The sequence below is a fragment of the Meles meles genome, chromosome 14 (assembly GCF_922984935.1).
Source record: "Meles meles chromosome 14, mMelMel3.1 paternal haplotype, whole genome shotgun sequence".
Classification (NCBI taxonomy): Eukaryota; Metazoa; Chordata; class Mammalia; order Carnivora; family Mustelidae; genus Meles; species Meles meles.
In genome coordinates, this window is record NC_060079.1 from 7,924,019 (window position 1) to 7,945,955 (window position 21,937).

A 21,937-nucleotide genomic window follows, 5' to 3' on the forward strand; every position below is an offset into this window, starting at 1 on the left:
GACTGATGGGAAGAGGTCAAAATACCCCCATTCACTGGAGTTTGGGAGAGGTTGGTTCCCACCCTCCTGGAGGACTTGGAGGGGTTCAGGGCATCTGGGAAGGCAGTCACCGCAGAGGTGGTGGAAACAGCAAGAGAGCTGGAGTTAGAAGTGGGGCGAGAAGATGGGACCATTCTGCTGCCGTCTCATGACCAGACTTGAACGGACGAGGAGCTGCTTCTCATGGATGAACCAGGAAAGTGGATTCTTGAGCTGGAATCTGCTCCTGGTAGAGATGCCGTGAAGACTGTTGCAGTGACCACAAAGGATTTAGAATCTTACAACAACTTAGCTGAGAAAGCAGCAGCAGGGTTTGACAGGATTGACTCTAATTCTGAAAGAAGTTCTACTGTGAGTGAAATGCTACCAAATAGCATCACTTGGTACAGAGAAATCGTTCATGAGAGGAAGAGTGACTCGATGCATTAAACTCCACTGTTGTCTTCTAAGAAACTCCTCCCTCTGCCCCAGCCTTCAGCGTCCCCCACCCTGGTCAGTCAGCAGCCACTGACACGGAGGCGGGACCCCCCCCCCCCCCGGCCAGCAAAAAGATTACAACTCGCTGAAAGCTCAGATCAGTTATTTATTAACAATAAAGTACTTTTAAATTAAGGCATGTGCATTGTTTTTTAAGACATAATGCTATTGTACACTTAACAGACTACAATATAGTTGTACACCTAACTTTTATGTACACTGGGAAACCAAAAATCCATTCGACTTGCTTTATTGCAATATTCACTTTATGGCAGTGGTCTGGAACTGAACCCGCAATATCTCTGAGGTCTGCCTGCACTTCCCAGACAATAGAGCCACCCCATTTCCAGGTGTGTACCCCACAGAAGCAGAAACACACACACAAAATGACTTGTACAAACATGTGGAGAGCAGCCTTATTCTTAATAATAGCCCCAAACTAGAAGGAACCCAAATGTCTATTCATAGGAGACTGGCTAAACAAATTGCGACATATTCACATGAGAAAATACTATTCAAAAAGTTTTTTAAAAAGTGAATTATAGACACACACGAGAACATAGATGAATCTCAAAGGCACCATGTTCGGTGAATGAAGCCAGATTCGAAAATATGAGTTCTTTCCCATTTAGATTACATTCGAAAATAGGCAAAATAACTATAGTGCTGAATCTGGGCAGGGACTGACTATCCTGTTGGCGCATACAGGTGTACTTATAAGGATGTAGACAGTCGTCACAACGCTGAACTAAATCCTTAAGATTTGTGCATTTGAGTGTGTTTAAGTTATAGCCCCCCTGCAAACATTCCTTTGTCCTCCTGGAGGTTGAATATACTTTTTCAAGAGCAGAAGGGATGCTTTTTGAAAAAAACCCATGTCATGTGACCATGTCAGTCACCCACCGCTAACTTTTCAGTGTTTCAAAATAGTAGTACCCATTGATAAGGCAATCTTGTGCTTCGGTAACAAAATAATAATAATAATAATATAATAATGATGATGAAGCCCACTGTCAAAAAGAGAGTGTTTGTTATATGTTCTGTTTTGAATGACCTCACATTTGTAGGAATGATATTTTTAGGTCGTTACTTACCCTCTCCCATCATCGGGGCATTTCAGAGGGAGTCTGAGCAGCAGATTTTTGGGCTGGAGGTTTTGGCTTCAAATCCCCTTTTATGCAGGTGGACCAGGGAATACCACTGAATTGGCATTTAAATATCAGGATCAGGCATGTGGGGTAGTTTCTGAGTTAGCCCCGGTATGGAGGTGCTTCTGGAATCACTTGGTGGTTTTTCTAAAAATGCATTTGCCTTCACAGAGTGCTTGGTAGGGTAATCTTCAGAGGATGTTCCTTTGAGGACTGCCGAGAGATGTCTTCCCCGTTTCGGTACAACTAAGCTTAAAATTGGCACCATGTCATTGGCATCTTGTACAGGGGATGAGTGGGCATGCACGACTGCAGGAAAGAAACCCAATTTCAGCCTGAATTTGCATCCTCTCTCCTGTGGCAAGTGAGTGCGGCCACACTCCGTTAGTTATGGGGCCATGGGAAATTTTTTCCCGCTGCACTGCGGAGTCCACACCTGTCAGGTTTCCACACGCTCTGAGAATTCCCCGTGGAGGATGGATTTGTGTGGCACACCTGCCTCCCAGCCCAGGCTTTGGTGGGGTATGCCGCTCCCAAACACGTCCGCTGTTGCCCCATCACCCAGAGCAAATAGCGTTCAAACACACACTGGTCCAGGTTTTCTTTTACTTCCATTTTGAATTTGGTGCCCTGGGTTTCTGGCGTTAAATCAAAGTCAGGCTCGTACCTGGATCAAGGTGCCACGTCTGCACTTGGAGATATTGTCTCCTGCCCCGGCACAGGCAGGTGGGGGAAGAAGGAAGCTCCTCATTCCTCATGCTGGGGAGAGGGAGTAGGGTTTGGGGCCAAGCAACGTGTGTTTGAATCTGGCAGCAAATTCGGGGTGGGGGTGGGGGTTGCAGAGTTAAATTTTTTTTCTGTGACGTGGGAACTGTGAGGGATTGAATGGGAAGGCCTGGCACTTAGTGATGTGTGAAGAAATCCTAGTCCCTTCTCCCAGCAGCTGAGCCCAGAAGCCAGAAGGCTGTCCGTGGAAGGCTGGACTTACGGAGGGAGTTGGGGGATGGAGGGTGGGCTTGAAGTAAATGTTTCTTTCATGTGAGGAAGACATGTTTTCGGTAGATTAAAAAAAGGGAGGGGGGGGATCGAGATGGCCAAAGAGATATGCCAGCAATAGTCAGCAATCATACTACTCCTGCTGTGCCGTTCCATGCGTTATTCCTGCACACGCAAGCACGCCCATATGAAAGGGGGTGGTAGTCTCAAGTCCCCCAAAGCCGGGACCACTCATTGTTTTTGAAGCCCCAGAACATGTCTGTGAAAAGTAAGGAAATGCTAGAGCAGGACTCACAAAATTGAGGATCTACATTAATATATAGATATGTGTGTAATGCTTAAGACTTAAAGACACGATAACTTGCAGTGGATTGCATCTCAAGTTCAGTTTCGAGATTTGGCCTAATTATGCTGTTTCGCTGCTCTCCCCATTGCCGTGACAGGTCTGTTGTAAGAGGTGTCAGGCTCTGGAGGTTTCCTTAGCAGTATAACATGACCTTTCTCCACGTCGACAAATACAATTGCCAGTCACTCTCATTGCTGTACAGAGGCCCGCTGTGTGTAGGGACCGCCATAGCTTAAGCCCTGTTCTTGGATGTTTCTTTCTTTCTTTCTTTGGTAGCAGCACTACATGGACATTCTTATACTTGCTACTTTTGATCTTTTCTCATTTCCTTTGGATGAACTTGGTGAGATACAATCAATGGGGCACAATGTACTCACATAGTTTTGAGGTTTAAAATGGCTCTTTCAGAAAACCAGCACTCTTGTTTTAGAAGATGAAAGCAAGTCCAATGCCAGGGTAGAGTTCGGCTCTGCCCCAGACCTCATTGCTTCTCAGAGTCATCGTGGTCAAGTTTCGAGTACCACGCATGTGCCAGAGTTCAGAGACAAGATGAGCATGGTCAGGCATGGGTTTTGGGGTGCAGGCGGAGAAGCTGTGGGGACAAGCACAGAGAGAGAAGCCCTGCTCAGGTGCAGTCAGATGGCCCAACAAGGGCCTCGGTGGGTGTGGCCGGACCCCCAGAATGGAAGACAGAAACCAGAGAATGAGTTGAAGCTTGTATGCCACACTGAGATCAGGGTGAACCCCACCCTTTCACACTTGAAGAGGGCTGCCCTGAGCCCCCTTTGATTCTCAGCCCTACCAACTCCCTTCAAGTGTCCCCCACCCTACATGTGCCTCAGCCCCACTGCCCGCCTACCCTTGGAAAGCTTTGTACCACTTCATGATGAGTTCTGGCAAAAGCTGTCTATTCCAGCAGAACCACATGGTGAGGGGTCCAGAAAAGCAAACCAAGGAATGTTAAGTGTTCTGTACTGTCACTTTGGTCCCCTTCCTAAGTAGCCAGCTCTTCCAGACCAGCTTGCTGGTGGCCAGCCAGCTCCATGCTCCTGGCCGTGCTCACTGGAAACCAAACTCAAGGATTCTAGACGCCCCAGCCCCTGTTTCTTTCAGAACAAAGTTATCCCTCCCTCTGTTACTGCCCTAAATTCTCTTTTCAACTCCTTGCCTGACATTTAACTTGGCCTTGCATTTCTATTTCTTAAAACCCTCCACCCAAAACTGACTGTGACTCAGTATTCCAGGAACAAGTAAATCTCATCAAAGGCAGTGCCTGTCCTTCAGCCTTCCTCTTGGAACTGCTCCCCCCTCCCCACCCCTCTTCGGCTCTGGAAATCCTGTTTATCTTTCTGGACACATCTCACATTCTATCTTCTTTAAGAAGTCTTACCAGCTTTCTAGCGTTCTGAAAGCCCGTAAAATGTGATCGCGATCCATATCATATTCCTACGGTGTCTCGTGTCCAGATGGCCCCTGACGTCAGATGGACCTTCACCTTGACGGTTGTTGTACTTTATGATGGCGTGAGAGTGATACGCATTCAGTAGAAACCACACTTGGAGTTTTGAATTTGGATCTCTTCCTGGGCTAGCAGTACGTGGCACAATCCTCTCTCGGGATGCCGGGCGCTGATCGCTTCCCGCCAGCCACATCACCACGAGGGTAGATCACCAACACACTGACAGCCGTTCTGCACCCAGACAGCCACGTGTTAGTCACTTTCAGTGCAGTATTTGATACATTACATGAGATACGTGACACTTTTATATTTTCAGTCTAGTTTCCTGTTTCTTTTTTTATTGAAGTATGGGTGACACACGTTACGTTATTTTCAGGTGTACAACGTGGTGATTTGACAAGCCTGTTCATAGTGTAGCGACCCTGTGTCACTGTACTGCACCGTTACTATAGCACTGACTCTATTCCCTATGCTGTCCATTTCATCCCCATGACTTAGTCATTCCATCCCTGGAAGTCCGGACCTTCCACTCCCCTTAGACTCTTTTGCCCATCCCCCACCCACTCTCCCCTCTGGCAACCACCAATTTGTTCTCTGTACTTATGGATTTTTTTTTTCTATTTTTGTTTGTTCATATGCTTTTTTAGATTCCACATGTAAGCTTTCACTTACGTCCTTTGGTTTTGCTCTTATTTCACTTAGCATAGCTTCTAGGCCACCCATGTTGTCAGAAATGGCAAAAATCTCATTCCTTTTTATGGCCGCGTAATATTTCATTGTGTGTGAGTGATTGTGTATGTGTGTACATACACACAATATCCTCTTTCTCCACTCATCTATGGATGAACACTTAGGTTGCTTCCATTTCTTGACTATTGTAAATAATGCTAAAATATATAGGAGGGTGCATACACCTTTCAAATTAGTGTTTTGTTTTCTTCAGGTAAATACCCAGTAGTGAAATTACTGGATCAGTAAAGCCTATTTTGTAATAGATGGCTTTGCCCAATTGTATGATGTCTAGTGGTTTAGGTGTATTAAATGCATTTTTGACTTGGGATATTTTCAACTTATGTTGGGTTTATTAGGATGTGACCCCATCATAAATCAAGGATAATCTGTAGATAATACCACACAATAGAGTGTGTGTGTATTTACAACTTCAGTTTCCTTGAAGGCAAAGACGATAACCATCCCTTTTCCTCTTCTGGGTGTTGAGAATCATCTTGTCTTGCACTAAGGTACTGCTTCCAAGAGTGACTGAGCAGTGAAGGAACAGGAATTCATGGATAGGCCACGTAGACATGAGGAGCCCAGTAAAGTTCATCTGATAGAGGAGTCTAGCTCTAGCTTTCTCTAAAGGAAGGTTTTGATGTCAACATTCTGACCAGACCCTCTATGTAAAAGCACTGTATAGGCAGAGGGAGACAGTGACACTTTTTAAAATAAAAGGTGGGAAGAGCTGATGGAAATCAACAGGTGCTCACGACAGAAGGTCCCTTTGACGTCCTTCCTAGGTGTATGTTTTCACTGTGGTTGAATTTAATGCTTTCTGTTGTTTTTGTGTCGTGGAATGTTCACATTGATTAAATTACATCTGCTTTTGAAAGAGCAAGTATCAACACGCGTGTCACTCCTGTTTCTTGCAGGCGACAATGGTCCTGAGCTCCGCACACTTCTGGCTGGGATTATTTCTGGTGCCCACAGCGTGTTTAATGGAAGATGTAGCCTGGAGAGCGTAAGTGAAGAGTGACGTAGTCACCCTAAGTCTTGCTCATCCGTCCTTGCAGTCACCTGTCATGAACCTGACCATAGGCTATTCCATGCTGTGGGATATTCTAAAGGAACAGGTCTTCTGCTACCTGCCAGCAACTGATGTAAAGGCTGTTGTGGGTTTGGGTTTCTTGTGGTTTTCTTTTTTTCTTTTAATCTGTGCTTCACCCCGATAGGAGAATATAGACAAAGAGGAGTCCTAAGACAGGCTGTGTGAAGGTCACTAGGTATGAAGCTTGTACATGATTTTAAAGTAGGGTTTCTAAGTACAGATTCATTCCATCAGGTTTAGGAAGCATAATTCAAAATTCATTTCTCCTTATATAAAAAATCAATGCCTAAGCAGTCACAAATATAAACTGGCTTTAAATCCTAGACTTATACAAAAATTGTGTATATGTAAGTCATTTCAAATTAGAAAATAACTTGGAATGAAGTATTCTTCATTTTTCCAATAATTCACAGTAGAACTCCTTCAAATATAATTTATTTAGAGTGTCAGTGTACAGGTCCATGAGAAGATTAATCACAAAGATGAAATTATAATGTAGGTTAAGTAGGAAATAATTCATGCTCAATTTTTGCTTATATGTTCCAGAATACATTGTTTCCAAAATATCTTGTGCACAAGGTAAGCTAAACAACTAAGTTCCAAGATAATGTTAATTTTAATTTCATCCACGAGAAAGAGATGGAAGACTCCAAAAGAGATAATATTGATTTTTGTTTGGGGTAGGCTGATTCCTCCTACAAACAGTTGCCAACTTTCCCTGAAAATTGAGACTCCTTGATTGGTTTTACTTTGGGCAAAGCGTAATTATTTTGGGGCCCTGAGGTAGAGAATTGAGACTTTAATCCAAACCTTCCAGGAAAAGACATCAGATTTCATTTTTATCTCCCCCTTCCTCCCACACTCAGTGAGAATTGTTCTTGCCTGACAGTTAAGGATGTTTTTTGAAAAAGTCTTCATTTTGGCATTATCTTGACAACCAGTGATGCCTAATGCAGAGAGAGTGAGGAAGAGAGAGAATTGTATAGCACATATTTGGGGTGCTTTTTTTTTTTTTCTCTTCACTAAGTTTTGCAACTCTTAGCAAAAATTAAATAATTCTAATTTATTAAATGCCTTGATTTACCAATACTTCCCTTTTATCTGCTAAAACCATATTCTATAAACAGCTGAATTGGAATCCTTCAAAATGAAATTATTGTAGCCAGGAAAGATGTTTTCTTAATCTAATAAATGTGCTGAAACAAAATGCTACTTCTATCATTTGTTCTGTAGCACATAGCCAAGTTGTGGCACGCTATATTTACCCTGCTAAATTTCTTCAATTTTACATGACAGATTAGTTTTAGGTAAATCTAACATGATACTGGCTACATCGGATCACGTTACAATTTATAGCGATTGGGAATAGGAATGTGACTTTGAATTACTCTCAGCCTATTTTAACTCAACTATCTTGATTACATCCTGAAAAAACATGTTTACTGAGTCTCTGTATTTGCCAAGTGAGACTTCAGCAACAGTGTCTTTCTACTCTTTCAAAAAGCGGTCGCAGGTTATAATGTCTCTACCTCCTGTCAGTCTTCTGTATCTTTTCCAATCCATTCCAAGTAAAACTTACCGGTCACCAATGAAGCAAATTATTCCTTCAAACAGGACTTGTTTCTGGTTTCCCCTAGTACTATAAAACTAGCACCATTTACATTTTAGCAAGGATAAATCCAAGGACACTGCCTCCAGCTCCACCATATGGAAAGAGTGAAAGTCACTTTTGGCGAGAAGCTTGCCAGCCAGGTAGGAGAAGGGACCAGGCACTACGAAGGAGGTGCTGGTCAGGGGCCAGCAGTGGCAGACCCTGGGCATTGTCCTACCTGCTGCCTCCTGCCCAGGACAAGCCCAGAAAAGAGCCCTTCCCAAGAGCAGTGGGCTTCTCCAGTAGCTTTGGGCCGAGCTGGGAAGACTCCTACTCAATTCCAGAGGCACTTACAGAAATGTACTTTTGTCTGGTTTTATTTAGGGAAGCCAGGGAGAATGGACTACATTGGCTTTCCCCGGCAGTATTTGCCCAAAGTACATGCTCAATTTGTAATACACATTTAATATCTAAATTAGAGTTGCCGCTCTCCTCAAAGACAAGCATCTGGCCAGCTTATCTGGGAATTTTCCCTGAGATCATGGGGCCCGGGTTTTATCTTATATTATACTCTCAGCCTGAAGTAGATGTCGTTGGGTCCAGTAAATTTCAGAGGCTTCTCCGGGAGGTGGAAGCAGACTCAGAGTTGCTCATCTCTGCCGAGGCCAGTGTCTGGGACTGTGACTTCTCTTTCTTTCTTTCTTTTTTTTTTTTAAGATTTTATTTATTTATTTGACAGATAGAGATCACAAGTAGGCTGAGAGGCAGGCAGAGAGAGAGAGAGGAGGAAGCAGACTTCCTGCCAAGCAGAGAGCCCGATATGGGGCTGGATCCCAGGACCCTGGGATCATGACCTGAGCTGAAGGCAGAGGCTTGAACCCGCTGAGCCACCCAGGCGCCCCGTGATTCTCTTTCTGAGCTTCCACTTCCCAGAGCGTGTTCTGTCTTCCCTTCTGAACGAAAACATGAACCTGACTGTCCACAGCCACCCTTCGTTTGGTTCCAACTGTCAACTCTTTATTGGAACACGATGTGCTCTGGCTCTGCTTGGACGTCCACGGAGAGTTTGAATGAAGTGAACCAGAATCCCGGGGCCGCGAAGGGCCTGTGCCATGACAGCAACATGGGGCCGAGTTCACAGGACGGTTACGTTTTCTCATCTTGCCTTGGACCAATTTTTTTTATTTTTATTTTTTTTCAGTGTTCCAAGGTTCATTGTTGATGTGCCCCACCCAGTGCCCCATGCAGTACATGCCCTCCATAAGACCCACCGCCAGGCTCACCCGAACCCCCACCCCTCTTCCCTCCAAAGTCCTCAGTTTGTTTCTCAGAGTCCACAACTTTGCACCAGTCTTACAGACCTCTTGTCTTGTTTTGAATTTTAGCGGTTAATAGCGGTTAACTACTCTGAAAGAGCTTTTTAAATCCTAGCAGAGCCACAGGCCGACCTTTTCATGTCTTTCTAAAAGTGCTTAGCAAAGTGAGCTGCTCTCTTTCTGCATTTTCCCCCTTACTTTGTCCAGGCCCTTTCTCCCATTTTAGGATCTAGACTCTTCAGAGTCAGGAAAAAAAAAGAAAGAAAGAAAGAAACTCAGCATGAGGTAATTTAGTCATTTTTTCCATGAAGTCTGTCAGTTTTCTGCTTGAAGATCCATTACTAGACTATCTTAAGTCAGATTTGGACACCACAAAGTAGCTACTCTTTTATCCTGTCAACCATAATTTTCACGAGGGACCAAACTAATACATCTCTTACTGAAATAATTGATTGATTATATGTGATACCTGGCTAATGAGTATTTTTATGAGGAGCATGAAGTTTAAATTGCCCAGAACTACTTTAATATCCTTTAGCTTACACACTTCCAAAATGTTTACCCATGACAACATTCTTAGGTAAGCTGCCGTGGACTTACTCTCATTTAGGAGAAATCCGTTAGTTGCTTTACAAAAATAATATAAAGCTCAAGGCCACTGAACACAGGAACCAGAGTCTCCTTTTATCTAACTGTATCTCTTATGCTTTACCCGTCAACACACAATACGCTCAGCAATTCCAGAAGGACTTCATTTCCTTATCATAATCCCAGATAGGGCAGTTAAATGGAAATAAAAGGTAATTCAAAATTTCTGGATACAAATGAGTCTTGATATTTTTGTAAAAAAAAAAAAACTTTCTACCTACAATAAGTTCATGTGAAGCACACCGTATTTACATTTTCATCCACATTTAGATTTTAATGTCTCCTTCTGACTTGCTACTTTTCTATGCAGAAGAAAGAGTCGAGAAAAAAAGCTTCCAGAAAAAAAAAAAAAAGATGAAAATAAGCCAATCTACTTATTTTAAAAGTCCCTCCTAACCTGGAGTTACCCACAGCTGTCCCTGGAGGCTCCCCGATGCTCTTGCACTCTGACAGTGGCCCAGCAGCCCCACGTTGCCCGTTCTGCAGTCATCTGGTTTCTGGACGCGGGTTAGATGGAGCAGCCCTGGACCACTGGGGATAAGCCGCTCATGGATAATGGGGCTCACTCTGTCACAGCTGTGACTGAGCAAGCCAAACCCCAGCTCCTGGTGAGACCTAAATTGCAAGCCAGTGGCTAATGCTTAAAGACCGGCTTAAGCAACTAAGTTCCAAGATAATGTTAATTTTAATTTCATCCAGTCCACAGGTGGACTTTGGTGGGGGGCTCATTCCTCTAATTCAGGCTTTATTAGACAAAGGCTGCTGAGAAGGTGGTTTTGCACCGCGAACATTGCTTCTACCCAGTGCTGCACACAGAGCGGCTCACAGCGTCGTCCCCAGCATTGCCGCCCGCTGTTCTCAAGTAGTGCTCAAGTTCCCAGGCTAGCCTGTGGGAGCTCGCCTCGTGGAAATACTAAGAGATTGTTGAGTAACTCTTGGACACAGATGAGTTTCATCCACGGAGAACATGCACAGTGCCGGGTGATCATTTCCTTCTGAGGTGATTTTATGAATGAGCCCACGCCAGCAGCTTCGATGCACTGGGCCAGATTCTCTCTCCCTTGGCGTAAGGTATAGGTTTCCAGGGCCCTGCACTCACTGGCCTAGCCTTCCTGTCCCTAGCCTATTTCTTGATGGTACCCTTGTCACCCAGCCCAGAAGAGAACTCCGAGCGCTGTTCCAAATGTTGGGGGGCCCTGCTTGCTCAGTGTGGGGAGGAAGACAGAGGGAAGAGGGGAGGACAGTGGTGGAGCGAGGAGGGCCTGAAACCGAGCACACACTCAGCCTCAGGACCAGCACACATGTCCTCCTGGGGCCTGGAAATCCGGGGTTAATCCTGCCGGACTGTGGCTTGCGACTCGGGTTGTCTTGGTGCCATTCTAGCCCCGTGAGCCCATGAGATGAAAGTGAAAGTTGGGGGTGCAGGGGCACCTGGGTGGCTCAGTATGTTAAGCTTCTGCCTTCAGCTCAGGCCATGATCTCAGGGTCCTGGGATCGAGCCCCACATCGGGCTCTCTGCTCAGCAGGGAGGCTGCTTCCCACCATCTCTGCCTGCCTCTCTGCCTACTTGTGCTCTCTCTCTCTGTCAAATAAAGAAATAAAATCTTTTAAAAAAGAAAAAGAAAGTTGGGGGCGCAGCATATTCAGTAATACGGAAGAGTGTAAAATTTTTGCCTTCTCCAGCAAAACGCTAAATGTTTTCTCATTTCTTGTTTAAATTAAAATTCCACCGCCTCTGCTTTGAACTGTGGAATGTTATCACTACTGAGTCCCCGGACTCGGCTTGGTGTAATTAAGGTATTATGTGTTAAAACCTGTGCGGCCAAGTGCTCGTGTTTACTTTGGAGGAAAGGAATGGCAGGCGCATATACAGTGTCTTCAGACTAATACTCCATTATAGATTAACTTGGAGTGTTAGGGATGACTGGGCATTATCTTAACAGACTTTCTTCCCTTGAAGGTGGAGGGTGGGTGGGGGTATGTGATTCCCCTGAAACAGCTCCCATCTCCCGAATGTTCCTGTTCCACGGTTCTCCCTTCCTCGCAGAGACGCTTCGCGTTTGTTCATTTTCTGTCTTTGAGTCCTGGTCCTTAACAGGGTCTTCACATCTGTTCACGTTGAAATGAATGATAAGCTTTTCGTAACAAGGAAAACTGCCCTGTATTGCTAAGCTCGGAGCCTTTTTGCTTCTTGAGTTTTTCTTTTCCTCCCGTCTCATACCCGTGTCCAGCTAACCGCCTTTCTTCAACTGTATCCTTTCCAACCAGGAGCTCTGTGTGTAGTCTCAACTTTAGGGAGACCCTAAATCAGCCGCTTATTTGAACATTTGTAAGGTATTCTTCATTTAACCAGAAAAAGGGTGCAGACAGCTATCCCTACTGTTCAAGGGGCATAACGGGACCAGGCTGAGGTTTCAGCTGTGGTCAAGAGGCCAGCTTGTTTTCGTTACTCCCTCAGTTGTTTTACTCTGTGGGGGCCCACGAATATGGGCCCTAATGGTACGTCTCTGCAAGAGAAGGGTGGAAAAGCTGTGCCCAGGTATTTGTGTTGATCCTAAATTTCAGAATCACGGTTTGACTTGAAGAGCATGGACTCCAGCATTATAAATCCCATTCTTGCTGTGACAGTGTCTCTTTCCATGCTAAAAATAGAACAAATGGCTCACCTGGGGCTCTGTGATCACCGGGGCTAGGGCCCAGGGACCTGCATATACCCACTAGGGGAAGGATTTAAAGCATCCTTTGGGTTCCCAGATCCTGCAGTGAAAAGCTTTAGAAATAGACCCATGAACGTCCATGAGCCCGGGTCTTTGGTCTGAATGGTGGGGGTCCTCAGACAGATCCCCAGGCTTTCAACAACAAGCGGTGTTCTTTGGGGGATGTGGGGTAACTTAGGAGGTTCATGGTCCAAGTCTGTTCCTCAAGACTTGGGATGCTTCGCAGGTTATGAAAGTGGAACCCTGGCCATACACAGGGACAGTAAGAGTGTTTTGTGATGTCCAAAGCCGCAGCATCGGCCTCAAAGAGCATCCAGAGATGGCCCCAAAGGGAGCGACCGTCTCTACAGCTGTGTAAATTTCATGTGTCGTGTGCTTTTTGTCTTTTCCTTGTGACACAGGGCCAAGCATACCTGCAAAAAAACGTTGCTGGAGGAGGTACAGGAGCTGGAGACGAAGTCCAGAGTGATGGGGAAGGCGATGCTTCGGGACAGTAATGGAAAGAGGTGAGCCGGCTCCAACCGAGTGTGTGGGGAGCACCAGCCCTCCCGGCCCTTCTCCCCACCTCTCCTTCCCGGCTTTCTGTTTCTCTTCTCGGTTTTCCATGTGAGCATGAACTGCTGTTTTAAGCGTTTTGGTTATTCTCTAAGAATACCGTCATAGGGAGATTTAAATTACATTTTCTCCGTGGTCGCATGAAATCTAGTCTGTCCCCAGGTAAAGCTGGGGTTTTTATTGGGTCCGAGTAAAACAATGCACATGTAGAAAACAGAAATAGTAGCAGTCCTACGCTGGCATGGACAAGTTCTGTTTTAGTTATATTACCAAAGAGTATTTAAAAGCTAGGCCTTTTGAAACCAGGGCCAGTTATTAGACTAGAGGATGAGTATCTACCATGAAGGTTTGTGTGCCAAATGACACCCGTTATTCATGTCAATCTTGTTATATATAGTTCATGGCAAGTATATCTGAGCCTTTTTGTTTTCCTTTCCATGAATTATGATTTTCTGCTTGGGTTGAGAAAACTATCATGTGAACGTCCAGGCTAGTTCAGAGAGACAAATGTTATCGTTCCCTTCCCTTATTTGTGGTAGAACCTTGGCTGCCTCCTCCCCGTCTCTAAGTTGGGTATGAGAAAAGCTTTTGATTAATCATTTTTGTTATAATGTTATTAGATTGCATCTAGTTAAGCCCATATACTACCAAAGAAAGTCTACCTGGACCCAAGGACAGTTGAGCATCGCCGTCTTAAGCACATGGCATGTCTGGATGATGAGTACAGCTGTCCTGTCAATGCTCTGAAGGAAGTCTGCACCTACCTGCCAGGGAAACAGAAACCTACAAGTTGAACACTTCTAGAGACTCCTCCTGTGTGTCTTGTTTTATTCTGTGTATTCGTACCATTTTTCAAAGCAATGAAGACAAAGCATTTCTTTTTAAGAGAATCTGAATTTTGAGAAGTATTAGGAATATCGCTTTAAATTACTGCAGATGTTTTAGGAGAGGGGTGGTCGAGTCCGTAGCTGAAGTTGTGGTTTTTGTATTTGTTTATGGCATTTTTAACAAGCGAGTCCATTAGCATCCGTTACATGGCAGCTGTGCTCGTCACTCTAAAAAATAATCTGTCAACAGGACAAAAACCACTGTCTTTAATAACCAAAAGCCACGAGTGTATGGGGACAGCGGCAGGGCCTGAAGCAGGTCTATGCAGAACCATTACACCGGGCAGCCCACGGCAAGGCTGGCGCTCTCCGCTAGATACTTAGGCATAGTGCTTAGCACCTATTAGATTTTCAAGGACTTACAAAATTCTTGGACACACCCCCCAAAATGTTCATAGGCTCTGAAAATAGGGAGAAGCCTCTGCAAATTGAAATTCATAAAGGCTTAAAACTCTACAAAATGCAGATCAATTTTAGTAACCACTTAGGTTTATTAAGTACACGGAGTTTTGGCTTCTTTGAAAACCACTCCCAGGGCCTCTTAGATCTCAAGAATGCTCACGCACACACAGTAGCTGCTGAGAGATCATGGGTGATTTCTAAGTCAAAGGAGAATTTCAAAGCCAAATCCTAAAACTTTTATGCAGTGTTGGACAGGAAAACCTTGCGCCTCACGTGGCATAGGAAGGCATTTTGCCATGTTTGATCTGACGTGGGTCAGGGTCTGGTTCTGGCCCCGCTGGCTAATAGGGCTGGACATGGGGTGGGGAGCAGGGAGGCATGGAGAGGAGGCAGCAAGCTGGGAGGCCATCTGGCTTGAGAGGTGAAGGGCTTCACATGGGGGACGGGATGGAACACAGGGCTTGGAGGAGGTGAGCAGACGGAAGTGATGAGTGCGTGCTTCGGTCAGAGGGAACAGCCTGTATGTCGGGGGGCGCCCAGTGGGATTGTGTGCCCTGGTGCAATTCGCCCCAAGGGATCTGGAGCCTGTGTTTCAGTTCTGGCTCAGCTGCTGCTTAGCCATGTAACCTTGGACAAGCTATTTCCTACAGTGGGATGGTCTCTTCATCCACAACAGAAGACTAGTATGTGGGGGAAGCGAGCTGGGGCTCGTGAAACAATGCGCAGAGCACGGCATATTGCCTGACCCGTGGCTGGAATGCAGAGTGTCAGCTGCTAGCCTTCACTTTGGCCGGGGGATATGAGCCCTCCTCACTGTTGATAAAAAGAATGGAATTTTTAAAACTCACATACCCTGTTCACAATTCACTTTTCAATGTTCCAGTGAATATCGGAAGATAATTACAGTTTAAGTGTGGTCTCCTACCGTCTGCATTTTAAAATCTGTTTTCCGGTCGCTTTGTCAATTTTGCAACCTCGTAGTTGTACCTACAGTGCATGAAACGTGAGTGTGCCCCTCCCCCACCTCCTGACTGGGGCTCCTCTAGTCCCAGTGTCCCGCCTCACTTGTGTGATCTCCGCCTCCCATCAGCTTCGGAGCGCCCAGCCACCACCACCATCAGGACTGTTTGTTTTTTTTCTCCCTCCTAATTGCTCCCAGATTTTCTGGGTGGTCCTTTGCAAACTAGATAGTGGGACCGGCTGCTCTGATTTTGTCCTGCTTGGCCTCACAACTGTTCGTTTATCACCTTTGTTTGCTTCTTTCACACCTGCCTGGATTCCTGGGCGGCTCTGGTACCGGGGAGGGGTGGGGGAGGGTAAGGGGGGGGGCTGGGGTGGGCGGGGAGGTTTCTTAGCTCCCTTCCTCCTTATCATGATTTAGAGACGCCCTCCTGGAGGGAGCCTGAGTACTTCTCTCTCCTCACAGGTCCCATTCCTTAATCCCACCCCCATCTAATATTTCAGTACACTCGTGCATCTCTCTTTTGCTGTTAGGCTGGTGCATAGTAAATACTCTGTAAATATTTGTTGGCTGACTGGCACTGCAAAAGCCCAGTGAGCTGGTGAGGAGGAGAGGAAGGTGAGCCCGCATTCTCTGTGCAGGGCAGCTGGAGCCCGTTGCGTAGGCCCTCGAGAAGAGTAGCCATGGAGCGCTGCTGAGAGAGAGGCCGACGGCCCCTCGGCCTGTCATGAGGGGACCACTTACTTCACGGCTTCGGAACAGAGCTAACAGAGTCACAGATGGACAGATGCGTGGGATATTAGGATCGCCTCCCCATACAAAGATGAGTAAGGCTGGGAGTTGGGCCTCCCACCGATCCCGCCTTCCAGGGCCTCTGCTCGCCAGGTGTCCTCGACATCCCTAACCACCGGACAGCTATGCAGCTCAATGCTGAAAGCTTTCCTTAAGGCCCCTTTTAGTACACTCTGCCAAGTCATGAAACCTAGGTCCAAGTCACTGGCAAATATTCGAGCAGTTTTTCTCAGGAATGTACTCATAAGAAATAGAACACAAATTTTTATGCATTAATCTTAAAAAAAAAAAAAGCCCTTTCCTGCCAAATTTGCAATTACAATTTTGACGGTAGCTAGGAATTCTAAGTGTTCCCCTATCCCCTTTATCCATGCAATAAAATACTTCAATTTACCATTTTATTGATCTTGTCAAAGCCCCAAACTCTTCTATTACTTTGATAAACATGAAAATTTCATTAGCACACTCCTGCACTTTTGCATTAGTAAATTTTGTCTTCCAAAATGGACGTGTGTCATTTATGCACAATTAAGCCTGTCCCCATGACTTAGAGAAAACAAGCTGATAAAGAGAAAAGATGAGATCTATGATTGAGATATGGAGAAAGTACAGGGAAAAAAGAAAATGCTTCAGGTGGCAAACAGAAATGTTTCATTTTGTTTTTTATTTTGTCTTTTCCTAATGAAACATTTTTCTTGGTGTGCTGTCTGTGTACCTCACAAACACTAGACACTTGTTAATATTTGTATTGTTCAGAATACCTTCCCCCAAGCCATCTTCCCCAAAAAACTTGGCCAAGAGGTATGGCATACTGTCCTGGTGTGGAATCTATCATGCATGTCGGTACCTTGCACATGTCTCACAAAATGAGCTAAGGAAAGGATTCTTTCTTTCAACATTTTGGCAGTATTTTCTCCCTCTCCTTCTTTATTCCTAAAGTGTAACTCAAGTGACTGTATTTTTCCTCTGGTGGAAGAAAATCTACCGGTGGCCACTTACCTTTACAAATATAATTTTTTAAAATGTCCAGGATGTCATGTAAGGTTGACAAACTAAATTTTCCCCCTTTAAATTGTTTTTCTTCCTCAGTGAAAAGTAGAGGATATTCGGGTGTTCTGGGTATTACAGCAGTCAGGAAGCAAGGTGAATATATTTGATGAAAACATTGAGTTTTCTAGTTATACTTAATCCAAATAAACCACAAGGAGACCCTTGTTTTGTTTTAGAGCTTCTTTCTGTTCATCACAGTTGTTGGGGTGGACAGGGGGAGGGTAGGTCCCGGCTGATTTTTCTCCAGTTTCAAGGTCAAGGAGTTCTGGTTGCTACCCTTGGCTTTCACCAGCAAGGCAGTGGGATTCTCTTTCACTTAAGTGCTTCCCCAGAGTATAGTTTACTCTGTGCCCTCGGTAAAGGTAGCCGGGTGACTGGTCTTTGCCTCATAGTGAGCGATCACTGAATCTTTTACTTGGTTTTATGTCCTTATGAATGCTGATACATGGGCTCTGTGACCCCAGGGCCCAGCCGGCGCACACGGGGTAATCTAGACAGCCTGTCTGTCTCCTGGGGATTCAGGAGGGAAACTTGATTCACTGCTGTGTCTGGGTGCCCCAGCCTGGGCTCACCCAGCGCCTGTGTCATCAAGGCTAGCGCTGTGCAGATAGGCGGGGCGCGGGTCCAAACCAGCCATCTGGGAATCCTAATGGAGTGTTATCAGCGGGAAAGTAGAGGCCAGAGCCTGAAACATATCAGCACCATTTTCAAACACACCAAAGATCATTCCTCCATTCCAGGCGGCACTTACCTGCTGCTCTTTTAAAAACCAATTAAATTAAAAAACAGAAACTCCCCAATACACTTTGAGGTGAGTAGCCACTATGCTTTGAGCTTTAAACAGAGATCCTTTGATCTTTAAAATAATGTTTAGGGATGCCTGGGTGGCTGAGTTGGTTAAGCACTTGCCTTCGGCTTAGGTCATGATCCCAAGGTCCTGGGATGGAGCCCCTCATCAGGCTCCCCACTCAGCAAGGAGCGTGCTTCTCCTTGCTCACGTTCTCCCTCTCTCTCTGACAAATAAGTAGATAAAATGTTAAAAATAAATAAAGTAAAATAAAATAACGTTTAAAAGCTTTTTGGTGTTGTCACACCTCCCAGGTCAAAACTGTTTAATTGCTGAGTCAAAGATAAATGCAAGCAACCCTCAAAGTAGGAGATACACCAGCTTGATGGTATCTTATTTCCCCAATGTAGACTTTGTATCAGTTCAGAAGGAATATTTTTCCTTCTAGTTTGGGCTGTTGGCAGCTCATGTCTCTCGGTCTGCCCTTTGTTTCCCTTCCCACCCTTCTCCTCCCTAAAGTATCTATTAGTGTTCTATTAGCTAAAAGGATAGGGGAAATTACGGCATCATTTTAGCAAACTTCTCCAGGCCAGGTGGCAAATGTCTGGTTAAGAATTTATTTCACTTCCAGCTGCATTTTTTCCATCACTGTGTCATGAAACAGAGGAAAGAGCACAGGGCATTGAGACAGACAGACCCGAGCAGGGCTCTGAGCCCCACCACTCACTCAGCTGTGTGACCTTGGTTGGGTTATTAACTTCTCTGAACTTCAACTTTCTCATCATCAAGCGACTTGGAGTTTTAAGGGAAAGAGTACATATTAAATCTGTAGCAGATGGAGACGTTCGGGCAGTGGTAACCCCCATGTTGTCCCGCAACATGGAAGCTGAATACCAGGTTTCAGCTTCTAACACACGTGGGTTTTCCCCAGTGCTCTTAGAGCATGCATACGGCACACACACTGGGTCACCTCATCAGGGTATGCCCCCCTTGGCTGGGGCAAAGGGCATGGATCCAGCCCAGTCCCAGGCACACCAGAGCAGCATGAAGAAGCCACAGTGAATGTGGGGTCAGGAGCATGGGGGAGAGTTTGCAATCCTGACAGTTGCCCAAGTCAGCCTTGGATTCCCGCATTCACTAAGTCCACCTTGCAAAGACGAGCATGTTCCCAGCCCGCTGTGTCCCACACCCAGACTGTCTGTACGCAGCACATCTTGGGCCGAGCTGGCCATCTTCTCTTGAGGCCCAGGCCTTCCTTTGGAGTCCCCCCCGCCCCGCCCACTGCCGCATCAGTGACAAGTTGCCACAGTACCTCGGACACCCTCTCTGCATCATCCTGTCCCCTCTCTGCTACCATGTGCACCAGGGTGCCAGGACTCTGAAACAGGCCATCTTTGCAGCCCCCGGACCAGCACCATTCCCGGGGTCAGTGGCTTCTTTGCCCTACTGTGCCTCTAACCGGTCTCCCTGCTGTGGTGCCTTCCTGCCTCGGTCCACCCTCCACACAGCCGAGTCTGTTTCCAAAGCATAGCCCTACTCCTGCCACTCCCTGGTCTAGAACTTTCCTGTTAGCGGTCCAACTTAGTGCAGACTGGGACCGCACAGAGATGGCCTCCTCCTCTCCCTCTTCTGGCCTCCCGCCTCCCCTTGCCCTCCCTGGCTGCCCCTCCCCGAGCTTGGTCACGCTTTTCTGTGGCTGGTGCTGCCTCTTGGCCCTTCTCTCTTAGCTGGTTTTAGACAACAGTCGGTTCTGGGTCGAGCTCTGGGTCCTCAGGGACAAATGAGGCAGACCCTTGTGCTGGGGGGACCTGCAGAGGATATATGCTTCCACCCTCAGACCACTCTCTGGCGTGACTGAGTTGTCTGACTTCTCACCACTAGGATAATGTCCGCCTGGGCTGTCTTTATTCATTTTGAAAGTTTTTTCAGTTATTCAGATATTCAACATACACAAGAGTAGGGCAACTAGCACAAAGAACTCCTGTATCCTCGGGGCCCAGAGTTTGCCGCAGCCACTTCATCTAGCTCTCGTTCGGCCCCGTTTGGGTTTCGCTGAAGCTTACAAAGCAAATCCTCAGCCTCACATTTCATCCTCGCATAGTTCAGGATGTTGCTCTCAGTATCACATCCTACATTTTAACATGGATTATCTGTTACTACATATTATGCTACTACATATAAACACTCTAACGGCAGAGCTATTATCACATCTAAAAAATTAACAATAATTCCTTGGTATCCGTTGACACCCGGTCCATAAACAGATTTTCTGGTCCTCCCAACCCTCTCTTGTTAGGGATTTATTAGGTCTGTGTGAGGATCGAGGCAAGGGCCACGTGTAACCTTTGGTTGCTGTGTTTTTGAGTTTCTTTTAATCCCAAGATGCACCCCCCACCCTCCTCCCCCTCTCTTCCTTGTTTTCAATGCCATGGGCTTAACAGGAGTTATGCCCATTTTCTTTTTCTCACAATGATTATCACCACATGCTGTGAATGAGCTTGCTCCTAGGCAGAAAAGGGGGCTCAGCCTCAAGGAGGTGGGCTCACCTCTCCCTCCAGCATCACACAAGCAAAGTCAGAGGCCAGACCCTCATCCCTGACTCCAGGCTTCCTTCAACAAAGCCAGGGCATTGAGAGCTACCCAAGTGCTTGCATTTCCAATCGCATCTCAGTTAACCTGTGTGGAAAGCAGTGGAGCCCCCAGAAAGACCAGGAGGGGTGGCTTCCTGAGAGCAGGAATCTGATTGGAAGCTTCGGGAAAGGTCAAAATCTGCCACTTTGATAACATCGATTGCAGAACTCCAAGGAAACCGGAAAATAATAGTTGAACATTGGTACCTTATCCATCCCTAAATGTAGAGAGAACCTGGAGACTGCCCCCCTCCCCAGGAATACGGAAATCAAACAGTCTGTCAACTTCGGGGCAAATACAAAGGAGTTCACGAAGGCGCTCAGCTGCTTTGATAGGACTCAAAAAAGAAAAGCCTTATTGAGGAAGATGATTTCCAGCCAGAAGCATCTTAATGGAGACTAGGATGGTCTATGAAAGAAACTAATTGAGCGGATTTAATCCCGCGTAGGGAAGAACCCAGCGCAAAGCCTAAGAACGCAGCGATGATGGTAGAGACCACAGGGAGAGGTTCTTAGAACAGTGGGAGAGTCCACGGCACCCTCACGCAAGCCCAGGGAAACTTGCACTTTGCTGACAAATACTCAGAACAGGTGAGGAAATGCATTAGTAGAACAAAGGCGCAGGAAATTACAGAAAGGCTCACTGGATTACCCAAATGGGGATTTCTGGGGACTGTTTGCATCCTGGGCACAGGAAAGAGAGAGGATGAGGAAAATCAACTCCTAAGGAAGTAAAACACCTAATTAGCATTTACCTAATGCCTAAGCCTCCTGTGTCAACGGAAAATAATTGGGTCTCTGTTATTTTACGGATGGTAAATCCTGAGTGCCTTTGGGATTGTTGTTGTTGTTTAATAATTTAAGAAAACTTTTATAAATACCTTTTGTCCTATGTTACGAAGCAAGTAAAGGACTTCTTGTTTCCCCTTTGAGTGGCTCATTAGCTGTGCTCCACATCCCAGGAGCCGAGCCACTGGCCGTTGCTGTAATGAAAGGATTGCCGAATGTTTATTCAGTCTCTGGGAGAGGATGAAGAAACCGTGGTCTGACTCGCTTCGGGGAAGTGAGCTGATGGGCGTGAAGGCAGGTCAGTGTAGGTCTCGGCATGCTGGTAACATGTCCTTAGACTCTGTGTGCAGGATGACCTGAGCCCATTTATTTTGCCCATCAGGGCTTAGGTTAGTTGAATGTCAGCTCTCTCTATTGGCCGACAGGCCCCTTTTCGAAAATCATTTTTACTTGAGAGGCTAATGCCAGTCACTAGTACTAAAGGCTCGTCGGATGCCTTGTAAAGCAGTGTGAAATATTCTA

At 45.9% G+C, this 21,937-nt stretch overlaps 1 protein-coding gene across 1 annotated transcript in view; it reads left to right on the top strand.

The window, feature by feature from the left end:
* The window catches only part of LOC123925147 (phospholipid-transporting ATPase IB-like), a 596,799-nt gene that overhangs the window by 535,488 nt on the left and 39,374 nt on the right, over positions 1-21,937 (top strand). Inside the window, exons 34-35 of the mRNA XM_045978322.1 lie at positions 6,115-6,203; positions 12,964-13,068. Coding sequence (XP_045834278.1) covers positions 6,115-6,203; positions 12,964-13,068 — 194 coding nt within the window. The remainder of the gene's footprint in view (positions 1-6,114; positions 6,204-12,963; positions 13,069-21,937) is intronic.